Below are 21575 nucleotides of genomic sequence, written 5' to 3'. Positions count from 1 at the left end.
CACACTGCCTTATCTAACAACAGGAGATGCCTATGCCACCCTGCAATATGAATTCCGGGTAGCCAGAAACACGATTTGCTTGTTGGTGAAAGAAGTCTGTGATGCCTTGGTGATGGAGCTCAAGAATGAGGTCATCACATTCCCTGTTGACAGAGGCACTTGGGAAGAAGTTGCTGAGGAGTTTCTGATGCGCTGGAATGTCCCACATGCCTGTGGAGCCCTGGATGGGAAACAGGTTGCCATCAGAAAGCCTCCCAAGACTGGAACCATGTACCACAACTACAAAGGTTTCTTTTCAGTTATCCTAATGGCCGTGGTAGATGGTGATTACAAATTCATGTGGTTTTGGAAGCCAGTCTGATGCCCAGATCTACAGCCAGTCAGAACTGAAAGAATGCTTGAAGATGGCTCCATTGGACTCCCTCCACCTTCCCCCTTGCCAAATGATGTCCAGGACTTTCCCTATTTCCTGCTGGGAGATGACGCTTTTGGCCTCCGCGCATACCTCATGAAGCCATATTCAGGCCGTCAACTGACAAGAGAAGACATGATTGCGAACTACAGGATCTCTAGAGCCAGACGTGTGGTCGAAAATGCCTTTGCCATTATGGCCCAGAGATGGAGAGTCCTCTTGTTAACAATGCAACAGATGCCAGTGACTGTACAGACCATCGTTGAAGCTTGTGTGTGTGAAACCCAGTCATTCAGAACATTCAAGTGGATGCTGAAGATGCTGCACACAACCTCATCCCTGGTGCCTGGAGACAAGATGCCAACCTGCTAGACTTGGATGTCCCACAGGGAGGAAACCGAGACACAGTTTTAGCCAAGAGACAAAGGGACTATTTAAGAGCTTATTTCAACAGCCCAGCAGGATGATTGAAGGACACTCTTTGATGTTCAAATTTAGCTAATGACTTTTTAACATTCTTATGTTTATTGAATAAAACTGTTATGTTAACATAATTTGTTGTTGTGCTGAGGGTCAGCTGCTGTTGACTGTCAGACCCCTGACTTATCATTTTCCCAGTGGAAGGTATGGAGTCATCTTCATCTATGGGGTCGGGAGTTGTAGCTGATGGTGGAAGTAACTTGGACTTGAGCTGCAACAATAGAATAAATCATAAGTATAACATGCTAAGTACATGCTGCTAATACAGTTTAGTTTTAAAATTACCAAATTTTAGTACATGGTATAGCTGCTATAAGAAAAACAATACATATACAGTACAGTACATGTTACATAAAAAATGTATGTAGTAATTGTAAGATGCACTTACACTTACTAGTGTCCTTTTCTTCACTTTATACGTGAAGGGGACCAGAAAAGAGAAGATGTCCAGCACCCACTGGTCTCTCTCTGAGTGGTCAGGAGCACCATCACCAGACTTCTTTTTATTCAGCTTGGTGAAGCAGGTCCTCAGGCTGGTATACCAATCTTCAGCTCATCAACGTTCACACCCATCACCTCTGCTTGCTGCTGCCACAAGAGGGCCTTTTTCTTTGTGTCCTTATAGCTCTGCAGCTTCTTGTTGTACAGGACTTCAAGGGCCTTGAGCCAGTGAACCATGTCTTCTTGTTGGTCTATGGTGAGATGGGTATGGGTCTTGGCTTTCTTCTTCTTGGCCTTCTGACTCTGTTCTGCATCTTCCTCAGACATATGCCCCTCTGACTGTGAGGCAGAGGCATCAGAGGGTTCAGGGGATACAGGTCTCTCCCTCTCTTGAATCCCACACTCAGGGGCAGGCTCAGGAGGCACAGCAACTTCGGGGGGATCTGCATGGGCTTCAGCGGGGCGTGGGGATCTTGGGGTAGTACTGGCTGCTTTCACACGACCCGTCTTTCTGGATCCACTCCTCTTTTGAGGCATGATGATCGAAGATGGTCGGAACTGTCGTTGACTTGATGTGTTGATGTGTACAGCTTGAAGCGGCGAACGTGAATGAGGACTGGCAACAATGCGCTGGGTATTTATAGCAGTCGGGCCAGGACGCGATTGCAATTACGTTCCGCAGGACGTGGTGTGAACGAGGTGAACTGTCTGGGAACGAGGTGGTCGAGTTAAGAACTAGTTCAGAACGGGTTTAAACTGTCTACGGACGGGCTTGGACTGCCTGGAAACGTTGTCCGCATGAGGTAAACGGGCAATTTTACCCCCTCTGAACTTGATGCCAACGGACTGCGGCCGGGATAAAGACGAGATGGACGTATTGAGGACTGTTTATGAACGAACTAGCATCGTATTTTAGACATTATTTGGCCAAAGTTACACGTTCTACCCCGACCACAGCCCGTTTTACGATTTTTTTTTAGGACGGGGTAGGCCGTTTTGAGAACTACTTTGGTGTGACATAAGCATAAAGTGTGAAAATGACAATATGTTAGACACCAAAATGGCCGTAATTTAAAATATTCAGTGGTGTCGGTAAAGAAATATTGCTTTTCGTTCTTCACTGTAATACAATTATGACGACATTCGGCGTTCTGTTATTACTAGTTAATATTTTACGAATAAAGGGAGGCAACATTTCATCCAAACAGTTCATGCTAATAACGGTGCCGTGATCATATAAAACGTAATTCGTGCTGTCTGGTAAATATCCTGTCTGAAATCCTGAATGATTGCATATTGTTTCTAATGTTCTATTTAAAAAAAAAGTTTATTTTATTAAAGTTTATTTTCTTTAACGACACCACTAGAGCACGTTGATTTTTAATCATCGGCTATTGGATGTCAAACATTTGGTAATTTTGGCATATAGTACTAGAGAAAACCCGCTACATTTTTCCATTAGTAGCAAGAGATCTTTTATATGTATCATCACACAGACATGATAGTACATACCACGGTCTTTGATATACCAGTCGTGGGACGAGAAGTAGCCTAATGGGTTCTGTAAAACAGGAAAAGAAAGGAATATTTGAATAACACCAATTTTAAACCACGGACATTCGGGTCTGTGAACACCGGCTATATAGCGTAGTGCGCATCGGTGTTCCATCGACTGGTACTAATCATACACCTATAACTGCAGACGAGAGCCCCGTTCCACAAAGCGATCTTAGCCTTAAGATCACCTTAAGTGCATATATTAGCTGTGCAATTACGGTGATCTTAGGGCCAAGATCGCTTCGTGGAACGGGTCTCAGGACCCAAACGCCCAGGCTGGGGGGGGGGGGGGGGTGTGTGTGTGTTCACAAGCAATACTGGTATCTTTATTTATATAGAGGACTAAAATTATAACCAGTACATTTTCGAGTTGGGGGTGGGGAGTGGGGGGGGGTGGGGGGGGGGGGGGAGGGGGTTTAAAGATTAACTTTTTAAGACAGATTTAATATAGTTTGTATATTTATATGGAAATTAATTAATTAATTAATTAATTACATTTTTTTTTTTTTTTTTTTTTGCAGGTTGAAGACATCGAATGTAAACTGGACACACTGGTTGACATGTACCAGGACGATAGACGCCTACTGTTACAGTACATCAGCACTCAGAACAGCCAGCCGGACACGCCCAGTGTCGCGAGCAGCCCGCTCAAACCACGCCCCATTCTCGTGGACAAACTGTTCACAAGCGAGCCAGCCACACCCACCGGATCCACCCAAAACCCACTAAAGCCTATGCAACGGAACCTTTCGGATTTAAGCCAAAGAATCAAAAAACGAGTGACGTACAGGTGTCTGTCTCTGAACGACCCGCCCCATAACGTACCCCATACAAAACACACCCTGTGTCCGCCGGGATTCGATTCCGATAAACTGTGCGTGTCCGGAAATTCCCCACCAGGGGTGTTGCTTTCCCCGGCTAAGGACCCCCCTGTCAGCTGCCTGAAGCATTCCAAAACGGACTATAGCGAGCCGCGCGGAGAGATGTTGGAGAATGTCGATCAGCCCGCGTATGAATCTTCTAGAAGTAGCTGTGAAGATTCGTTAAAGGGATGTTACTCTGAGACGATGGAAGAAAGGAATATAAGCGAGACGTCGTCGTTGCTGGAGAACAGCGACACGGGTGACGATGTTGTGTTTTCCTTCCCCTTGGAGGCGGCGAAAGAACCCAATGGTCTCAATGCAGACTTCGTGCAACAGACTGAGCCGACAGCTGCAGATAAAAGTATTAAAGTTCCCATTAATGAGCATACGTTAGACTTCCATATAAAGTGTGATACAACCAAGGAAAACCACAACATTTGTTGATATTAACATTTTCCGCTTTTTTTAATTAAAAATATTTATCGTCATTATGTAGCAGTATTCATTTCGTAGTAGAATGGATTAATCGACCGATGTTTAGTGATTTTCTTGTTTCATTTCCGTATATATATATCCTTATGGAAAGAAATATGGGGACACGTGAAATTGTAGACCATCTTGGAAAGAAATAACGGGACTCATCAAATTGTAGACCATCTTGGAAAGAAATAACGAGACTCATTAAATTGTAGACCATTTTTAATATTCTCTATAGCGCCGAAATTTGATAAAACCGCCATCCGTTATCAAGACCGTATATCTGCACAATGCATAGTCGAATGGGCATTTGGTAAAATAGTGGTTGATTTCACGAATCTGTAACTAGTGCCTCGTATATAGGCGGACAGCCACTCCCGAGGAGATATTAAACTGGAGGTATCATCCATCTTGCACCACCACAAAGAGGACTGCCACTCCCAGTCTAGTTTACTAAATCAAAACTAGCATAGGACAGTTTTTCCACACAAAGATGTGCAGCTGAATGTCATTAGTTTAGGCCCAAAAAAGGTTGGTCACTGGTCAGATCAAAGTTCCAGAATGGATGCGGATTTTTTTTTTTTTTTTTTTTTTTTAAAGTGGGTTTTTTGTTTTGTTTTAAAGCATGGATTGCACAGAAAAGGTGGATATATTTGATACCGAAATAAGGGACATATTTAAATTGAAATCAGAATGCACGTTCTATTTCATGCGCGATGGCATTTTGGCTCCAAATACGGTTTTACGTCATAGCAAGAAAAGCCAGGTAAAAATTGACGTTATACCGCGGGAATTTATTTTTTTAAATGTTGACGCGCGAAGGTTATTTTTAACGCTCGCGCTGACCAGAGACCAGGAACTAATTTTGTTTGGCCTTATCGACTTGACTGCCAGTAACACGGTCGACTTCTGACTCTATGTATTGACGGTTTGGGCTGCGGTCAGAATTTGCTGTTAATATTAGTGTGATCTCCTTTTTCTTTACATCAGTACTGTAGTTATTTTAATATTGTTGTAGTTGATTTTCATCGCATTTCAAGTATTTGCCGCAAAACCACTTCATTCACATTTTACGAATTTGCTTTAATCCACTTCATTCGCATTTTACGAATTTGCTTTAATCCATTTCATTCACATTTTACGAATTTGCTTTAATCCACTTCATTCGCATTTTACGATTTTACTTTAATCCACTTTCATTCACATTTCAAGTATTTGCTTTAACCCTCTTCATTCGCATTTGAGATTATTGTTATAATTACTTTATTCGCATTTCTGTTAATTTACAATCTTTTGTAATCCATTTAAAATTCGCATTCACATACCAGTTTCTTTTACGAGTAGCTATAGTTGATTACATTCGCTTATCAAGTACTTCACGAATTGCTAACCCCCAGAGAGAAAAGAGAGGAAGGAAGGAAGGAAAGAAATGTTTTATTTAACGACGCACTCAACACATTTTATTTACGGTTATATGGCGTCAGACATATAGTTAAGGACCACACAGATATTGATATTGATATTGATATTGATACACTCTTTTTGATTAGCAGCAAGGGATCTTTTGTATGCACCATCCCACAGACAGGGTAGTACATACCACGGCATTTGATATACCAGTCGTGGTGCACTGGCTGAAACGAGAAATAGCTCAATGGTCCCGCCGACGGCGATCGATACTAGACCGACCGCGCTTCGAGCGAGCGAGAGAGAGACGGAAAGTTCAAACATAATAATGGTAGACAACTCTTTTGGCTGCGTTGGAAAATAAAGGTAGTCTCCCTTATTTGATGGCCTAAACGACTGTTGTGCGTTCAAGATAATAATTATGAATTACATTTCAGTGGCGTCGGAAAATGCTAGACAACTAGAGGTGCTAGTTATATATTAATTCGCCTTTCAACTGAAGGAGCTTGTTCATAATCTTCAGTGTGTGTGTGTGTGTGTGTGATTGGGGGGGGGGGGGGGGGGCAGTGCCCTCTCCCCATTCCACCAAGGCCGTGCCGCTTCTGACGTCTATGATTGTAACAGTGAAATTTACTGTTCAAGTACCGTGAACTAATCGCCTATGTACTTGTTTCATTTTTAAAAATGTTAATGAATTCTACCTACCTGAATTTTATTTCATCAGTCAGTCACTTCGCGTGTTGATAACAGATTAAATGAGATGTTTAAATTAAATCATAGCTTTAAAGATGGTGGAATAAACTTTTAATTAGTCTTTCGATATTTCTGCTTAAACCTGACCACCAAGTAATTGCAATTAGAAATTTATGTATTATTAGTTTCGAACTTATTTTCGTGCTTATATCCAATTTTAGGTTCAAGCATGCTGTCCTGGGCACACACACCTCAGCTATCTGGGCTGTCTGTCATGGACAGTGAGTTAGTGGTTAGCGATAGAGAAGAGGGTGTATTGGTCTTACACCTACCCATCGAGTCGTTAAAACTCGATTTGGATGGGAGTCGGTACCGAGCCGTGAACCCTGTACCTACCAGCCTTATGTCCGATGGCTTACCCACAACACCACCAAGGCGGGTGTATTATTAGTTTAGCTTTTAGAACTAAACACAGCCTAGAATGGCATCACCGTATGTTTACTTAGAGTTTTTTTACTCCTTTTTTTTATCGTTGCTTTTTTTTTAATTTTTAATTTTTTTTTGTGTGTGATTTTTGTTTTTTCGCTTTCTGTTTTGTAAATATTATGGGTTTTACAACTTTCTTATATTTATATATTTGACGCCAATATATAATACCATGATATATATATATCTATATTATATTATATAAGTGTTTGTGATTAAAATCAATTCTATTGTTTGTTAAGAGATCAAAAAACCATATCAGATGAGCAGTGATCTTTGTTACATGTTGATTATGTTGACCGACTTTAAATGAAATAAACAATTTACACCTTGATTTCTTTGTTTATTTCGATATCTTTGGTAGTATATGACCTCGACAGTGCCACAGTGGTTACGACGGCAAGCTAAAGGCATCACACCACCATTTGGCGTGTCCGGCTTATGTATTTTATTAAGAAGTTTTGTCTTCGTTAGAGAAAAGAATAGAGAGATGGTGAGAGATATGGAAAGATAGACACACACAAACACACACACAGAGAGAGAGAGAAAGAGAGGGGAGAGAGAGAGAGAGAGAGAGAGAGAGAGAGAGAGAGAGAGAGAGAGAGAGAGAGAGAGAGAGAGAGACAGACAGACAGACAGACAGACAGACAGATACAGATAGTGAGAGAGGAAGACAAAGAGACCGACAGATAGTGAGAGAGAAATTGATAGAGAAACAAAGAAATAGATGGCGAGAGAGAAGGAAGGGAATATTTTATTTAACGACGCACTCAACACATTTTATTTACGGTTATATGGCGTCAGACATATGGTTAAGAGCCACACAGATACTGAGAGAAAACCCGCTGTCGCCACTTCATGGGCTACTCTTTTCGATTAGCAGCAAGGGATATTTTATATGCACCATCCCACAGACAGGGTAGTACATACCACGGCATTTGATATACCAGTCGTGGTGCACTGGCTGGAACGAGAAATAGTCCAATGGGCCCACCGACGGGGATCGATCCCAGACCGACCGCGCATCGAGCGGACACTTTACCACTGGGCTACGTCCCGCCCCGATATTGAGAGAGAGAGAGAGAGACAAATTGATAGAGACAGGCAATGAAATAGACAGAGAGAGATAGACAGATAGTCAGCAAGACAGAGAGAGAGAGAGAGAGCGAGAGAGAGAGAGAGAGAGAGAGAGAGAGGAGAGAGAGAGAGAGAGAGAGAGAGAGAGAGAGCGCTAGAGAGAGAGAGAGCGCTAGAGATAGACAGAGCAAGAGAGAGAGAAAGAAAGAAAGAAAGAAATGTTTTATTTAACGACGCACTCAACACATTTTATTTACGGTTATATGGCGTCAGACATATGGTTAAGGACCACACAGATTCTAAGAGGAAACCCGCTGTCGCCACTACATGGGCTACTCTTCCGATTAGCAGCAAGGGATCTTTTATTTGCGCTTCCTACAGGCAGGATAGCACAAACCATGGCCTTTGTTGAACCAGTTATGGATCACTGGTCGGTGCAAGTGGTTTACACCTACCCATTGAGCCTTGCGGAGCACTCACTCAGGGTTTGGAGTCGGTATCTGGATTAAAAATCCCATGCCTCGACTGGGATCCGAACCCAGTACCTACCAGCCTGTAGACCGATGGCCTGCCACGACGCCACCGAGGCCGGTGCCAAGAGAGAGAGACACACACACAGAGAGAGAGAGAGAGAGAGAGAGAGAGAGAGAGAGAGAGAGAGAGAGAGAGAGAGAGAGAGAGAGAGAGAGAGAGAGAGAGAGAGAGAGAGAGGGACATATACAGTGGTTGAGAAAGACAAGAGTTAGAAGAGACAGAGAAGGAATTGTAATATGTATATAAACCCACTCACACAATAGTAGAATACATCGTGACGATTGCACACGTTCGTGAATCGAGCCTTGTATTTTATCGGAGTGTTGCCTTTCTGTAAAATACTCACAGCTCCATGCTTGAAATGTTAGTCTATGTATATGACCTCGGATCAGAGTTATCTTCCTATTTGGTTGTCGACAATCCGGAAATATATCCGCGCATGTAGTCTGATGTTTGACTGTGACTATCTCATAGCAGACAGCTGCTTTGAAGTGGCAACTATTTGACTGAAGTTGACAGGGGAAAACATATAGTTTGTAAACGTGTAACTTGTTGACATTGAAGACTCTTTTTTTTGGTGATAATTCCAGCCCATGTAAAAGTAGTGCTTTTTGTGTAAAATGGGTTTATTCCGGCCAGTTTTAGTGAGTCTGTTTGTTTAAAGGGACAAACCCTAGTTTTTAAACACTACGGTATATTTTTTCACCTAGACCCTAGTTTCAACCCGTAAAATGGACACTAAGTTTGGTTAATTTACAAACCTGTAACAAATTTTGATACAACAGAGTGAAACAAGAGTCTGTGACGTTGAAATACACTTAAAAATAGACTAAAAGGCGACTCCTTAACCGTTACTTCATAGACGCACGTGCGTTTTTAAAAATATGAAAAACGCAGTTTGAGGTATTAGTCACACCAGCATGCCTAGAAACACTTCGGTTCTACGGAAATGGATAATCTAAACAATAAAATATAAGTAATGTTTGATTTCAGTGATCATAAACGGCTCTAATAGTGAAAACTATGCTGTAGTGTTTAAAAACTAGGGTCTGTCCCTTTCAGTCAATATCCTGGGAGAAAGAGCTGGACTGCAGGTGTTGTCCTTTTCTGGGTATGTTTTCCCCAGGCAGGCAAAGGTGCATACAAAAGCAGAAAGGTTTTGGTGCCCGTTCTGGCGCACACTGTAACAATGGCAGGCCTCTTACAGACTGATTAGGAACTGTATATAGATGGGTCAAAATGGTCAATAAATCAAGGGCGGATCCAGGATTTTGTAAAGGGGAGGATCTCTAAATTCTAAAAAGGCAATTTGAGTTTGCTTAAGACAAATTAGCCGAACTCTGTAAACGGAAGGAAGGAAGGAAATATTTTATTTAATGAGGCACTCAACACATTTTATTTTACGGTTATATGGCGTCAGACATATGGTTAAGGGACCACACAGATAATGAGAGAGGAAACCCGCTGTCGCCACTTCATGGGCTACTCTTTTCGATTAGCAGCAAGGGATATTTTATGTGCACCATCCCACAGACAGGGTAGCACATACCACGGCCTTTGATATACCAGTCGTGGTGCACTGGCTAGAACGAGAAAGAGCCCAATGGGACCACCGACGGGGATCGATCCCACACCGACCGCGCATCTGGCGGGCGCTTTACCACTGGGCTACGCCCCGCCCCTCTCTGTAAAGGGGTTCGGGGTCATGTTCCTAGAAAAATATTGGAATCAAGATGCCTAGAGGCCCGTTTTCAGGGCAATTTAGTACTGGATATTGTGGATGGTGAATTAAAAAAAAAAATGTAATTTAAAAATGCAGTTCAAATGGGCGGGGGGAAGGGGGGGGGCGGGATGGGGGAATACGGACGGAGTTGGGAACACGGTATTTTACAAAAATAGTGCTCAAATTATTTTGAGTGCGAAGTTCATTTAAAGGGACATTTCTGAGTTTGCTGTATTGTAAGATATTTCAGACTAATAAAATATTTCTACGATTAAACTTGCATATTAAATATATGTTCTTGTTTAGAATATCAGTGTCTGTATATTCAATGTGTTTCTGGTCGTCTTAATATTTGTAAGAAGCCCAAACTGGATTTTGTCTTTAAATAACTTCGTACGTACGAAAAACAAAAATGTCTAAGGAAATAAAGGGAAATTTAACCTAGTACAAATATTAGAACGATCAGAAACACGTTTAATATACAGCCACTAATTATTTATGCAGAAAATATGTATTTGATATGTAATTACAATCGTTAAAAACTCTCTGTTAGTCGATAACATCTTAAAAATTGCAGCAAACTCGGGAATGTGCCTTTAAATAAGCCTGACGTGCATGCGTAGTAGGATCGAACCACCTCAGAGGTACCAGTATCTGATTAGATTACTGTTAATAATAAACAAAATGTAGCAGGTTTTCTCTATGACTATGTGTCAAAAATTACCAAATGTTTGACAACCAATAGGCGATGATTAATAAATCAACCTTTATCATACCTAGTGAACAAAACGCAACTTAACAGCAGCAGCATATGGTTTCAGTCTCAACAGCCAACAGAACGCGGTGAATTAATTCATTTAAAGGGACACACCCTAGTTTTTAAACACCCTAGTTATTAGAGCCGTTTTTGATAACTGAAATCATACTTTACTTAGATTTTATGGTTTAGATTATCAATTTCCACACATTCGAAGTGTTTTTGGTCATCCAGGTGTTTTTAATATCACAAAATGCATTTCTCATATTTTTAAAAACGCACGTGCGTCTGAGATGTAACAGTTATGGAGTCGAGTTTTAGTCTGTTTTCAGAGAGTATTTCACTATTTCAAAGTCACAGACTCATTTTTCACTCAATTGTAACTTTATCGAAATGTGTTACAGGTTTGTAGATTAACTAAATATAGTGTTAATTTTCACGGGTTGAAACTAGGATCTGTCCCTGTAAAGATCCGTAATAATGCCGTTCTGCCCCCTGCAATAAATTATAGTCCTAACCCACGCTCAAAATGAAACTTCCGGAGAAGTTTTGGGACCAGGCGAACATTGTTTGTCAGCTGGAAATGTTAAAGTAGTTGGCAGACAGACAGACAGACATACTAATTAAGGTCACACCTTGTGTAAACATATACTTACATTTATACATACACAAAGTAAAACAAACATAAACGTACACAAAACATTCCTTGCGCAATCTCCCAGACAGGATAGTACGTACCACGGACTTTCTTAGATGATTTGGGGCGGAATTTAACTTAGGCCGAGTACTCTGACCATAAGAGAGCAAGACGGACAGCAAGGGATCTTTTATATGCACCATCCCATAGACAGGATAATACATACTAAGGCCTTTGATAAACCATTCGTGGTGCACTGGGTGGAACGAAAAATATTTCAATGGGCCCACCGATGAGGATAGATCCCAGACCGACCGCGCATCGCAGCTTTTGGATGTCAAACATTTGGTAATTTCGACATATAGTCTTAGAGAGGAAACCCGCTTTACAAAGCCTGTTTATGTCTTACACAGGCTTAAACAGGCTTCGTAAATTCGTCTCTTAGTAATTCAGACTCGTAGTCATCAGTGGAAACCTACTACTTTTGTCCTAATGGCTAAAGGCTAAAAGGACTTTACGTGCACGTTCAGAGCAAGCTGTTGTAGCGCACGCCTATACTGGTTACAGGGACCGGCCTTGGCCGGTTCTCTCTGTCCAGGACAGGACAAAGGTGGTGGGTTAGAGAAAGGACGCCTGCACTGGCAAGTGCAAGGGAGCACCAGCAGACCAAGTATTGGTGACAGGCGGAGTGTAATTGGTGCTATGGAATTTTGAGTGTCCCGTAGGATTATGCCAAATAACAAAGAGGAGTTTACATGAGGGAGATTTAGCCTAATACAGCAAGGGATCTTTTATATGCACCATCCCACAGATTGGATAGCACATACAACGGCCTTTAATATGCCAGTTTTGGTGCACTGGTTGGAACGAGAAATGAGCTTACCGACAGACCGACCGCGAATCAAGCGGGCGCTTTACCACTGGGCTACATCCCGTCCCCTATATATATATATATATATATATTTTTTTTTTTTTTTTTTAATAACGACTTTTCAACTGGAAGTCGAATTAGTACCGACTTTTCAACTGGAAGTTGATTTAATACTAGTAACTGCCCCCCTTCCTCTGATGTTGAACTATGTTTCACTTGTGATTACGGTTGCCATGGAACCATAAGTATTATTTACACCGTTGCACCTTTATAAAATCCTGGCTACGCCAGTGTTTGATATAGTTTGAAGCTTAAATACGGGAAATTCCGGTACTCTCAAAATGCTTGTTTAGTTTAAAACCTCAAACCATGAATATATAAAACAATTTATAAATGTTATGATCTAGTCGATACAAAAAAAAAAAAAAAAAAAAAAAAAAAAACCCACCCACTCCTCCATCCAATTGAGCAGTCACGTAAAACAAGAAGAAGAAGGAAATGTTTTATTTAACGACACACTCAACACATTTCATTTACGGACATATGATTAAGGACCACACAGATGCTAAGAGAGGAAACCCGCTGTCGCCACTTCATGGGCTACTCTTTTCGATTGACAGCAAATGATCTTTTATATGCTCCATCCCATAGACAGGATAGCACATACCACGGCCTTTGATGTACCAGTCGAAGTGTACTGGCTGGAACGAGAAATAGCCCAATGGGCCCACTGACGGAGATCGATCCCATACCGACCGCGCATCAAGCGAGCGCTTTACCACTGGGCTACGTCTCGCCCATCACACATAAAACAGTTGTCAGGTTCTATTTTAAATGTATTTTCGTACTTACTTATCCACTAAAGGTTTAAGCACGCTGTCCTGGGCACACATCTCAGCTGTCTGGGCTCTCTGTTCAGGACAGTGGGTTGGTGGTTAGTGGTTAGTGAGAGACAACCCGCAAAACACGCTGATGAAGATATTTATACTACACCCCCCACCCCCCCCCCCCCCCCCACCCCAGCATTTTCGCGGCTACGGGAGGGATGTTGCCCATTGGTAGTACATGTTGTTTATGCCATAGTGCATACACTAGATATTTCATTGTACATAAGTGTGCACATTGGCTGTGGGTTTGAATGATATTGTTTTATTAGTGGGTTTTTTGCGTGTTTTGTGTGTGTTTTTTGTGTGTTTTTTGGTGGTTTTTTTGGGGGGGGGTATGTGTGTGTGTTTTGTTGTTTTTGGGGGGCGGTGTTTGGAGTGTTTGTTTGTTGTTTGTTTTGCTTGTGTGGGTTTTTTTTGTTCTTGTTGTTTTGTTTTTTGTTGTTGATGTTGTTTTGTTTTTGCTTTTTTGTTGTTTTGTTTTCGGAGGGGTTGCGGGGGATGTGTATGTTTTCTCTTTAACGGTGTGTGTATAGAAGAACGTTTGAATGTTAATTCATTACAGCTGTGATTGTGTTTCCATTTTCCATTAGTAAAATATCTTATGGTAATTAGTATGGAGAAACGAGATTGTGAATTTATTAAAACTACCGGCCTCGGTGGCGTCGTGGTTAGGCCATCGGTCTACAGGCTGGTAGGTACTGGGTTCGGATCCCAGTCGAGGTTTGGGATTTTTAATCCAGATACCGACTCCAAACCCTGTATGAGTGCTCCGCAAGACTCAATGGGTAGGTGTAAACCACTTGCACCGACCAGTGATTCATAACTGGTTCAACAAAGGCCATGGTTTGTGCTATCCTGCCTGTGGGAAGCGCAAATAAAAGATCCCTTGCTGCCTGTCGTAAAAGAGAAGCCTATGTGGGGACAGCGGGTTTCCTCTAAAAAAGCATTGTCAGAATGACTATATGTTTGACGTCCAATAGCCGGTGATAATAGAATTTTTTTAATTAAAACTGTAGCTGTGTTTTTATTTTGCATTAGCAAATGATGTTTTAATACAATATAGTGAGATTGGGAGTTTATGAAAATTGTAGGTCACATTTTGTTTGTTTTCAATTAGTAACTGATGCCATAATACGATGAAGCGCGATAGTAAATTTATTAAAATGTGTATATGTTTGTATTATGCATTAGTAATGGTGTTATGATATGATGAAGCGGAATAGTAAATTTATTAAAATGTGTATATGTTTGTATTTTGCATTAGTAATGGTGTTATGATATGATGAAGCGGAATAGTAAATTTATTAAAATGTGTATATGTTTGTATTTTGCATTAGTAATGGTGTTGTGATATGATGAAGCGAAATAGTAAATTTATTAAAATGTGTATATGTTTGTATTTTGCATTAGTAATTGTGTTGTGATATGATGAAGCGGAATAGTAAATTTATTAAAATGTGTATATGTTTGTATTTTGCATTAGTAAATAGCGCTATGCTATCAGATATGGTGAACTAAGGCTGAAAATGTAAACAGTTAAACAATGCGATTAAACAATTAGCATACTGTCTTCACGGAAACAGACAAGACAATAATATTTGTGTGCCCCAACACACCAGCAGTATTGGATCAAGAATCGCTAATTCTTGCATTCACACTTCTGCCCCCTGGCGGTTATTAATAAAACTGTCGTGTTTCCGTATTTTCCGCCGAACTGCTCCGAACGGATTTCGCCGATGTTTCGTCATCCTTTTCATCCCTGTCACGCTATTCGGTCAACCGTAATCTGGCAACTCTCGACAACTTTGACACGTGCCCATGCACGCGGGAGTTTACCGACAATTCAAAGCGAAAGCATCCGTTTACTCTTCTGTCCTCTTGAATCCCACCCTACGGGGCCGAAGCACCCCACCGATCATCTGAGTGGATTTAAGCATGGAAATGTTTCAAGCATTGTTCCAAGAAACTGGTGATGCCATTTCTTCGTTTCTCTGGGAGCTTGGGGCGCAAGATAACTGCTTTTACATCACTTGAACAGATGAACAAGACGTTCTTAGGACACAGCCAAGGGTCGGCTTTATGGGGATAATTAAAATCCACAGTTGCAGTTGACAAGAGACGGGCGAACGAGCCCCCTGTATGTACGAACACACCAAGCGATCTCGCACTCAATTAACCGCATAATTGCTTCGATTTGCACTTCTCGTTTAAAAGATCATAAAAGCTTTATATAAGAGTCATATCGGGGGACATGTCAGAATCGCCAAACCAAATTCGCGTCTGCAGAAACGCCTACTTTGTTTATGCGAAATGGTTAAACGAAAGTGTGGTCATTTTTCTCTTGCAAATGATTTCCAACGCTTGTTGTAAAAGAGGGTGCTGTTGTTTTGGAAATTCAGACAGACTTTTTTTTTTTTGATATTAATTTAAAGGACTTTGGAATTTTGAGAAAGAAAAACAGAGGGTGACAAAATGAAGTATTAAAAATGATATTAATTTAAAGACGTTGGAATTCTGAGAAAGAAAAAAGAAGGAAGAAAAGAACAGGGAGAAAATGTAGTATATTAACTTAGGGATACTGGAATTTTCAGAAAGAAAAAAGAAGGATGACAAAAACAAGTTGAGAAATAAATAACACTAAATTAAAGACGTTCAGATTCTGAGGAAGAAAAAAAAGAACGAAAAGGAAAGGAAAAAAAGGACTTAAAAGCATCTGAATTTTAAGAGAAAAGAACAAGGATGAAATTGATGTATCAACACATTGAAGTTTTGAAAACAAGGATGAAAATTTATAGAACTTAAAGACATAAAACAATTGAAAAAAAAACAATAGAATATTAATGGAAGAAAACTGATACATTGACTTTAAGGCACTGGTATTTGAGTTACAAATTTTTTAAAGTCTTGAAAAAGTTAAATCAGAAAATATATATTTAAAAGAATTAAAAACAGAACCAAAAAAACCCAAAGAAACAAAACCATAATACTACGAATTTTTCAAAATGACATTCCAGTCTTGTACGGAATACGCCTACTTATCAACAGACGACTTCGACCATCCGGCTGAGATGAGTTCGACAAACCCCGTGGACTACAGTGACAATCTCCCTTCGTGCCGGCTCCAGGACACGGAGCTACCTTCCTGCGCCTTCGCGCCATCCAACCAACCCAGGCAAGACTGCTATTACACCGGAACCGGGGATTCCTACCCTCTAGACTCTCCCCCAAGACACGACTGTTGTTACGCCGGTTCGGACGTCGTCGGGCCGTACAGGGTGGAACGATTTGCCGCCAATATTCGCGAGCGGAAGCGGATGATGAGCATAAACTCGGCGTTTGAGGAGTTACGTCTGCACGTGCCCACGTTCCCGTACGAAAAGCGGCTCTCTAAAATCGACACCCTACGGCTCGCTATAGCTTACATTGCTTTACTTAGAGATGTGCTAATGGCGCGGGCAGACCCACTCGATTTCGTGGAATCCTGTCTGAGGAAAGGAAGCGCGGGCGATAATGAAGCAATATGGAACACAAGTGGTTAGTATTGTAATACGTTGTCATAATGATAGAATTTTTGCTGAGATACCGTGTCTTTAATTCAATATTTTTATTATTATTAAAGATAACGGGTCATTGGTTTTGGTTGCTTATACACGTTTAATATTGTATGCTGTCCTTAAGTCAGGGGAAATATTAAAGGCAAGTGTGTACTGGTTTTAAGTTGCTTGTATACGTTTACTACGCGTCTTTAATTGTTTGGGGTTTTTTTTAATTTGTATTAAAGGGACATTCCTGAGTTTGCTGCAATTTTTAAGTTGTTATCGACTAACAGAGACTTTTTAACGACTGTAATTACATATCAAATATATTTTTCTGCATAAAATATTAGTGGCTGTATATTAAGCGTGTTTCTGATCGTTCTAATATTTGTACTAGGTTAAATTTAATTTTATTTCCTAAAATATGGTTTTTTCGTACGTACGAAATTATTTGAAGACAAAATCCAGTTAGGGCTTCTTACAAATATTAAGGCGACCAGAAACACATTGAATATACAGCCACTGATATTCTAAACAAGAAAATATATTTAATATGTAAGTTTAGTCGTAGAAATATTTTATTAGTCGGAAACATCTTACAATGCAGCAAACTCAGGAATGTCCCTTTAAAATAACAGGTTGCTGGTTTCAGCTTATAGATACAAACCTTTACAGTGGTATTGTTCTGACTGTGCACGTTAACAACTATGACCTGATCTGACCTGTCGTACTGTGTCTTTAATTTGTGTATATTATTATTGTTATTATTATTGTTATTATTATTATTGTTGTTTTTGTTGTTGTTGTTGTTGTGACTGTGCACGTTAACAACTATGACCTGATCTGACCTGTGGTACTGTGTCTTTAATTTTTGTATATTATTATTGTTATTATTATTGTTGTTGTTGTTGTTTAATTTTTGTATATTATTATTGTTATTATTATTATTATTATTGTTGTTGTTGTTGTTGTTGTTGTTGTTGTTGTTGTTGTTGTTATTATTATTATTAAAGATAAATGGTTACTGGTTTCTTTTCGTTATAAACGTTTACTACTGATACCGAAGACAACCTGTTGGTGGCAGTTTTACATGAATAAAGTGTTTGGATGGTCCGAATATGTTTTTTTTTTTTTTTTTTAGAAATACGTTCGTTATAAATTCCACATCACGTAACGCAAAACGTTATATATTTCTTCTTTTTAAGTAAAACAATTAATTAATACAGATTAATACTAAAAATTAGCAAAAAGGCAGACTATCGATGTTAGTTTGCTTGGTCAAGGGGGGAGGGGCGTTGTTTTGTTTTGTTTTTTGTTTTTTTTTGTATGGGTTCTTTGGGGTTATTTTACTACTATTTATAAAAGCTTTATAAGTACGGAACCAGTTTGTTTTAACCTAGTTCAATATCGGTTATGAGTATTGAATGAACGAATGAATAAATGAATCAATGAATGAATCAATGTTTAACGGCACCCCAGCACGAAAAATACATCGGCTATTGGGTGTCAAACATCAATATACAAATTCCAAAGATATGGGTTAAAGAGACAATTTATAAATAAGACTGTGAAATATCTATAACATATACTGCAAGTTCTAGTAAACGGTGCTTTTTTAATAGAATCATAATTTATTGTTGCATATATAATGCATATGTATACTGTACAAACGGGTTAGATTTTTAAATGATATACTATAAGATATAACGAAGTTTAATTCAGTCAGTACATGTAGATTTTCGTGTACTCTGTCATAACCTAAAATAGCGTGCACAATGAAGACACAATTCTGAACTTTTTAAATTATGAGGAAAATGTATGCATTCCTATTTTATACCAGCTATACAATAAATATAGCACATTTCTAAAGCACAAATAGTGCAATTATATATCGTATTCAATGGTTTATGCATGTAAAATGCAACGAGATAGTATGTCCATAATAGTTTACATATATAATTATCTTTTAGAAAATCAACACCAATAAATAAATAAATAAATAAATAAATAAATATTTTAAGGTATATTAAACAAATAGATAATTATATAGATAGAAAATATTAAGAATTTTTTATTGAAATTTATTGAAATAAGTGAATCATTACGAAATGTTCCTCAAGCAAGTGAATGTTATTTAATATTTACTGAAACAATTAAGTACATGTGACATTAATAAATAAATAAATAAATAAATAAATAAATAAATAGAGAGATAGATAGACAGACAGACAGACAGTCAGTCAGTCAGTCAGTCAAGCAGACAGACAAATACCTAACTATTAATTAAAAAAATGTAGCATATACAAATATATAAATATAAGTACATAAATAAATAAATAAATAAATAAATAAATAAATAAATAAATAGTAACAAATATTATAAAATAGGTCAGTCCTTGAATTCATACATAAGAATAAAAACAAGTGAATAGTTATGAAATGTTTATTGAAATAAGTGAATATTTATTAAATATTTATCGAAAAAGGTCTGTCATTATTAAAAGGTTATTCAAGCAAATAAATAATTGTGAAATGTTCGTTTTACAAAATGAATAATTATGAAATGTTTATTGAAGGAAGTCAATAATAATGAAATGTTTAATAGAACAATGAATAATTACCAAATGTTTATTGAAATAAGTGAATAATTATAAAATGTTTATTATAACAAGTGAATATTTACGAAATATATTGAAGCAAGTCAATCATTATAAATAAAATGTTTTCTGAAATAAGTTAAAGGCACATTCCTGAGTTTGCTGCATTGTAAGATGTTTCCGACTAATAAAATAATTCTACGATTAAACTTACATGATAAATATATTTTGTTGTTTAGAATATCAGTGTCTGTATATTAAATGTGTTTCTGGTCGTCTTAATATTTGTAAGAAGCCCAAACTGGATTTTGTCTTCAAATAATTTCGTACGTACGAAAAAATGTATTTTAGGAAATAAAACGAAAGTTAACCTAGTACAAATATTAGAACGATCAGAAACACGTTTAATATACAGCCACTAATATTCTAAACAAGAAAATATATTCAATATGTAAGTTTAATCGTAGAAATATTTTATTAGTCCATAACATCTTAAAACATTGCAGCAAACTCGGGAATGTCCCTTTAATAATTATAAAATGTTTAATGAAGTAAATCAATAATAATGAAATGATTTCTAAGACAATAAATGACTATGAAATGTTAATTAATAATTATAAAATATTTATTATTGAAATGAGTGAATGATTATAAAATGATTATTGAAATATATGAATAATTATAAAATCTTTCTTGAAGCAAGTCAATAATAATGACATGTTTAATAAGACAATGAATAACTATGAAATGTTTATTGAAATTAGTGAATAATTATAAAGTCTTTATTCAAAGGAGTAAATAATTATGAAATGTTTATTGAAACAAGTGAATATTTATTAAATATGTATTAAAACAAGTCAATCATTATGAAATGTTTATTGAAGCAAATCAGTTATAATGAAATCTTTCATCGTAAGACAATGGAAATTTCTCCATTGTTTTTAAGTAATACATTTCATCCCATGTTCAAAGATAAGGTACTTTTACTAAGTTCATTTATTTTCTTAGTTACTCAGTAACTTACTTATTTACATGCCACTATTTATTTGTTTATTCATTCGCTCGTTCGTTCGTTCATTAGTTTTTTCACCTGTTCGTCCGTTGATACTTTCGTTCATTCGTTCATCTGTTTGCATGCTTACTTACCCCGTAAAAATATCTATGTATCTTAATTGCTATCATTTATTTATTCCTTCACTATTTCTTTAATTCGTACATGCATTCGTTCCTGTGTTCGTTCGTTCGTTCTTTCATTTATGAGTTCTTTGTTTCATTGAATTATGCATTAATTCACATTTGATCAATAGATCGATCAGTCTGTTCGTTTGTCTGACCATCTGTCTGTATATCTATCCCCCACATTCAGTTTATTTATTTATTTACAAATCTCACAGCTCTTCTGTTTATTTATTTATTTATTTATTTATTTATTTATTTATTTATTTATTTATGTACTTATTTATTTATTTATTCATTTATTTACAGATCTCACAGCTCGTCTGTTAGTTTCTTCCTTCCTTCTTTTCTTTCTTTCTTTCTTTCTTTATTTATTTATTTATTTATTTACAAATCTTATAGGTCGTCTGTTATTTTATTTATTTATTCATGTATTTATTCATGTATTTATTTATTTAATTATTTATTTATTTTATCCTTCATTTATTTATTTATTTATTTATTTACAGATCTCACAGCTCGTCTCTCCTGGGTCAAGTGGGAAAGTCTTGGAGTTCGTCGTCGACCCTTTCTAGCGTCCTTCCCCAATCAGTCAACACCAACCCCTAAAGATAACGAGACCTGCCCTCACTAGCAGAATCAACCAGCGTCCGAACATGTATATTCTAATGAAACTTTGATCATAGAATCTGACCGACAAAATCGTTATTCGCGATCAAGACCGTATCGCTGCACAATGCAGAGTCGAATGGGTGTTTGATATTTTCCGTCTCGTCTGTAGGAGGACAGCCACTCCCGAGATCATTTACTGGACAATACATCCTTCTTGCATGCCAACAAAGAGGACTGCCATTGTTGAAATTATTTGTTGATGGTTTTCGTCACTTGTAGAAGGCAATAGCCTTGGATATTACAGCACCTGATTGCAGGACAATATACATTCCATACGGAATTTTGTTTTTAA

General features: G+C 38.2%; 2 protein-coding genes across 2 annotated transcripts in view; both read left to right on the top strand.

Annotated features, from left to right (window-relative positions):
- The window catches only part of LOC121378044 (potassium voltage-gated channel subfamily KQT member 1-like), a 199338-nt gene extending 193595 nt beyond the window's left edge, over positions 1 to 5743 (top strand). The window contains exon 11 of the mRNA XM_041506141.1: positions 3412 to 5743. Within this exon, the coding sequence (XP_041362075.1) occupies positions 3412 to 4197 (786 nt within the window). The 3' untranslated portion in view covers positions 4198 to 5743. The remainder of the gene's footprint in view (positions 1 to 3411) is intronic.
- A 10561-nt stretch (positions 5744 to 16304) lies between these two features.
- On the top strand, positions 16305 to 21245 carry LOC121378043 (neurogenic differentiation factor 2-like). The gene is made up of 2 exons (XM_041506140.1): positions 16305 to 16836; positions 21121 to 21245. Exons 1-2 carry the CDS (start codon positions 16305 to 16307, stop codon positions 21243 to 21245), a joined length of 657 nt encoding a protein of 218 aa, XP_041362074.1.
- Positions 21246 to 21575: the final 330 nt, after the last annotated feature.

The sequence above is a fragment of the Gigantopelta aegis genome, chromosome 7 (assembly GCF_016097555.1).
Source record: "Gigantopelta aegis isolate Gae_Host chromosome 7, Gae_host_genome, whole genome shotgun sequence".
Lineage (NCBI taxonomy): Eukaryota > Metazoa > Mollusca > Gastropoda > Neomphalida > Peltospiridae > Gigantopelta > Gigantopelta aegis.
This window is presented reverse-complemented; position numbering and strand designations above follow the sequence as displayed.

Excerpts from the sequence above, each read along its gene's own strand:
- LOC121378043 (XM_041506140.1), top strand. The coding sequence starts at position 16,305 with ATGACATTCCAGTCTTGTACGGAATACGCCTACTTATCAACAGACGAC. Across the intron at positions 16,837-21,120 it reads AGCAATATGGAACACAAGTG|ATCTCACAGCTCGTCTCTCC; the intron begins GTTAGTATTGTA and ends ATTTATTTACAG.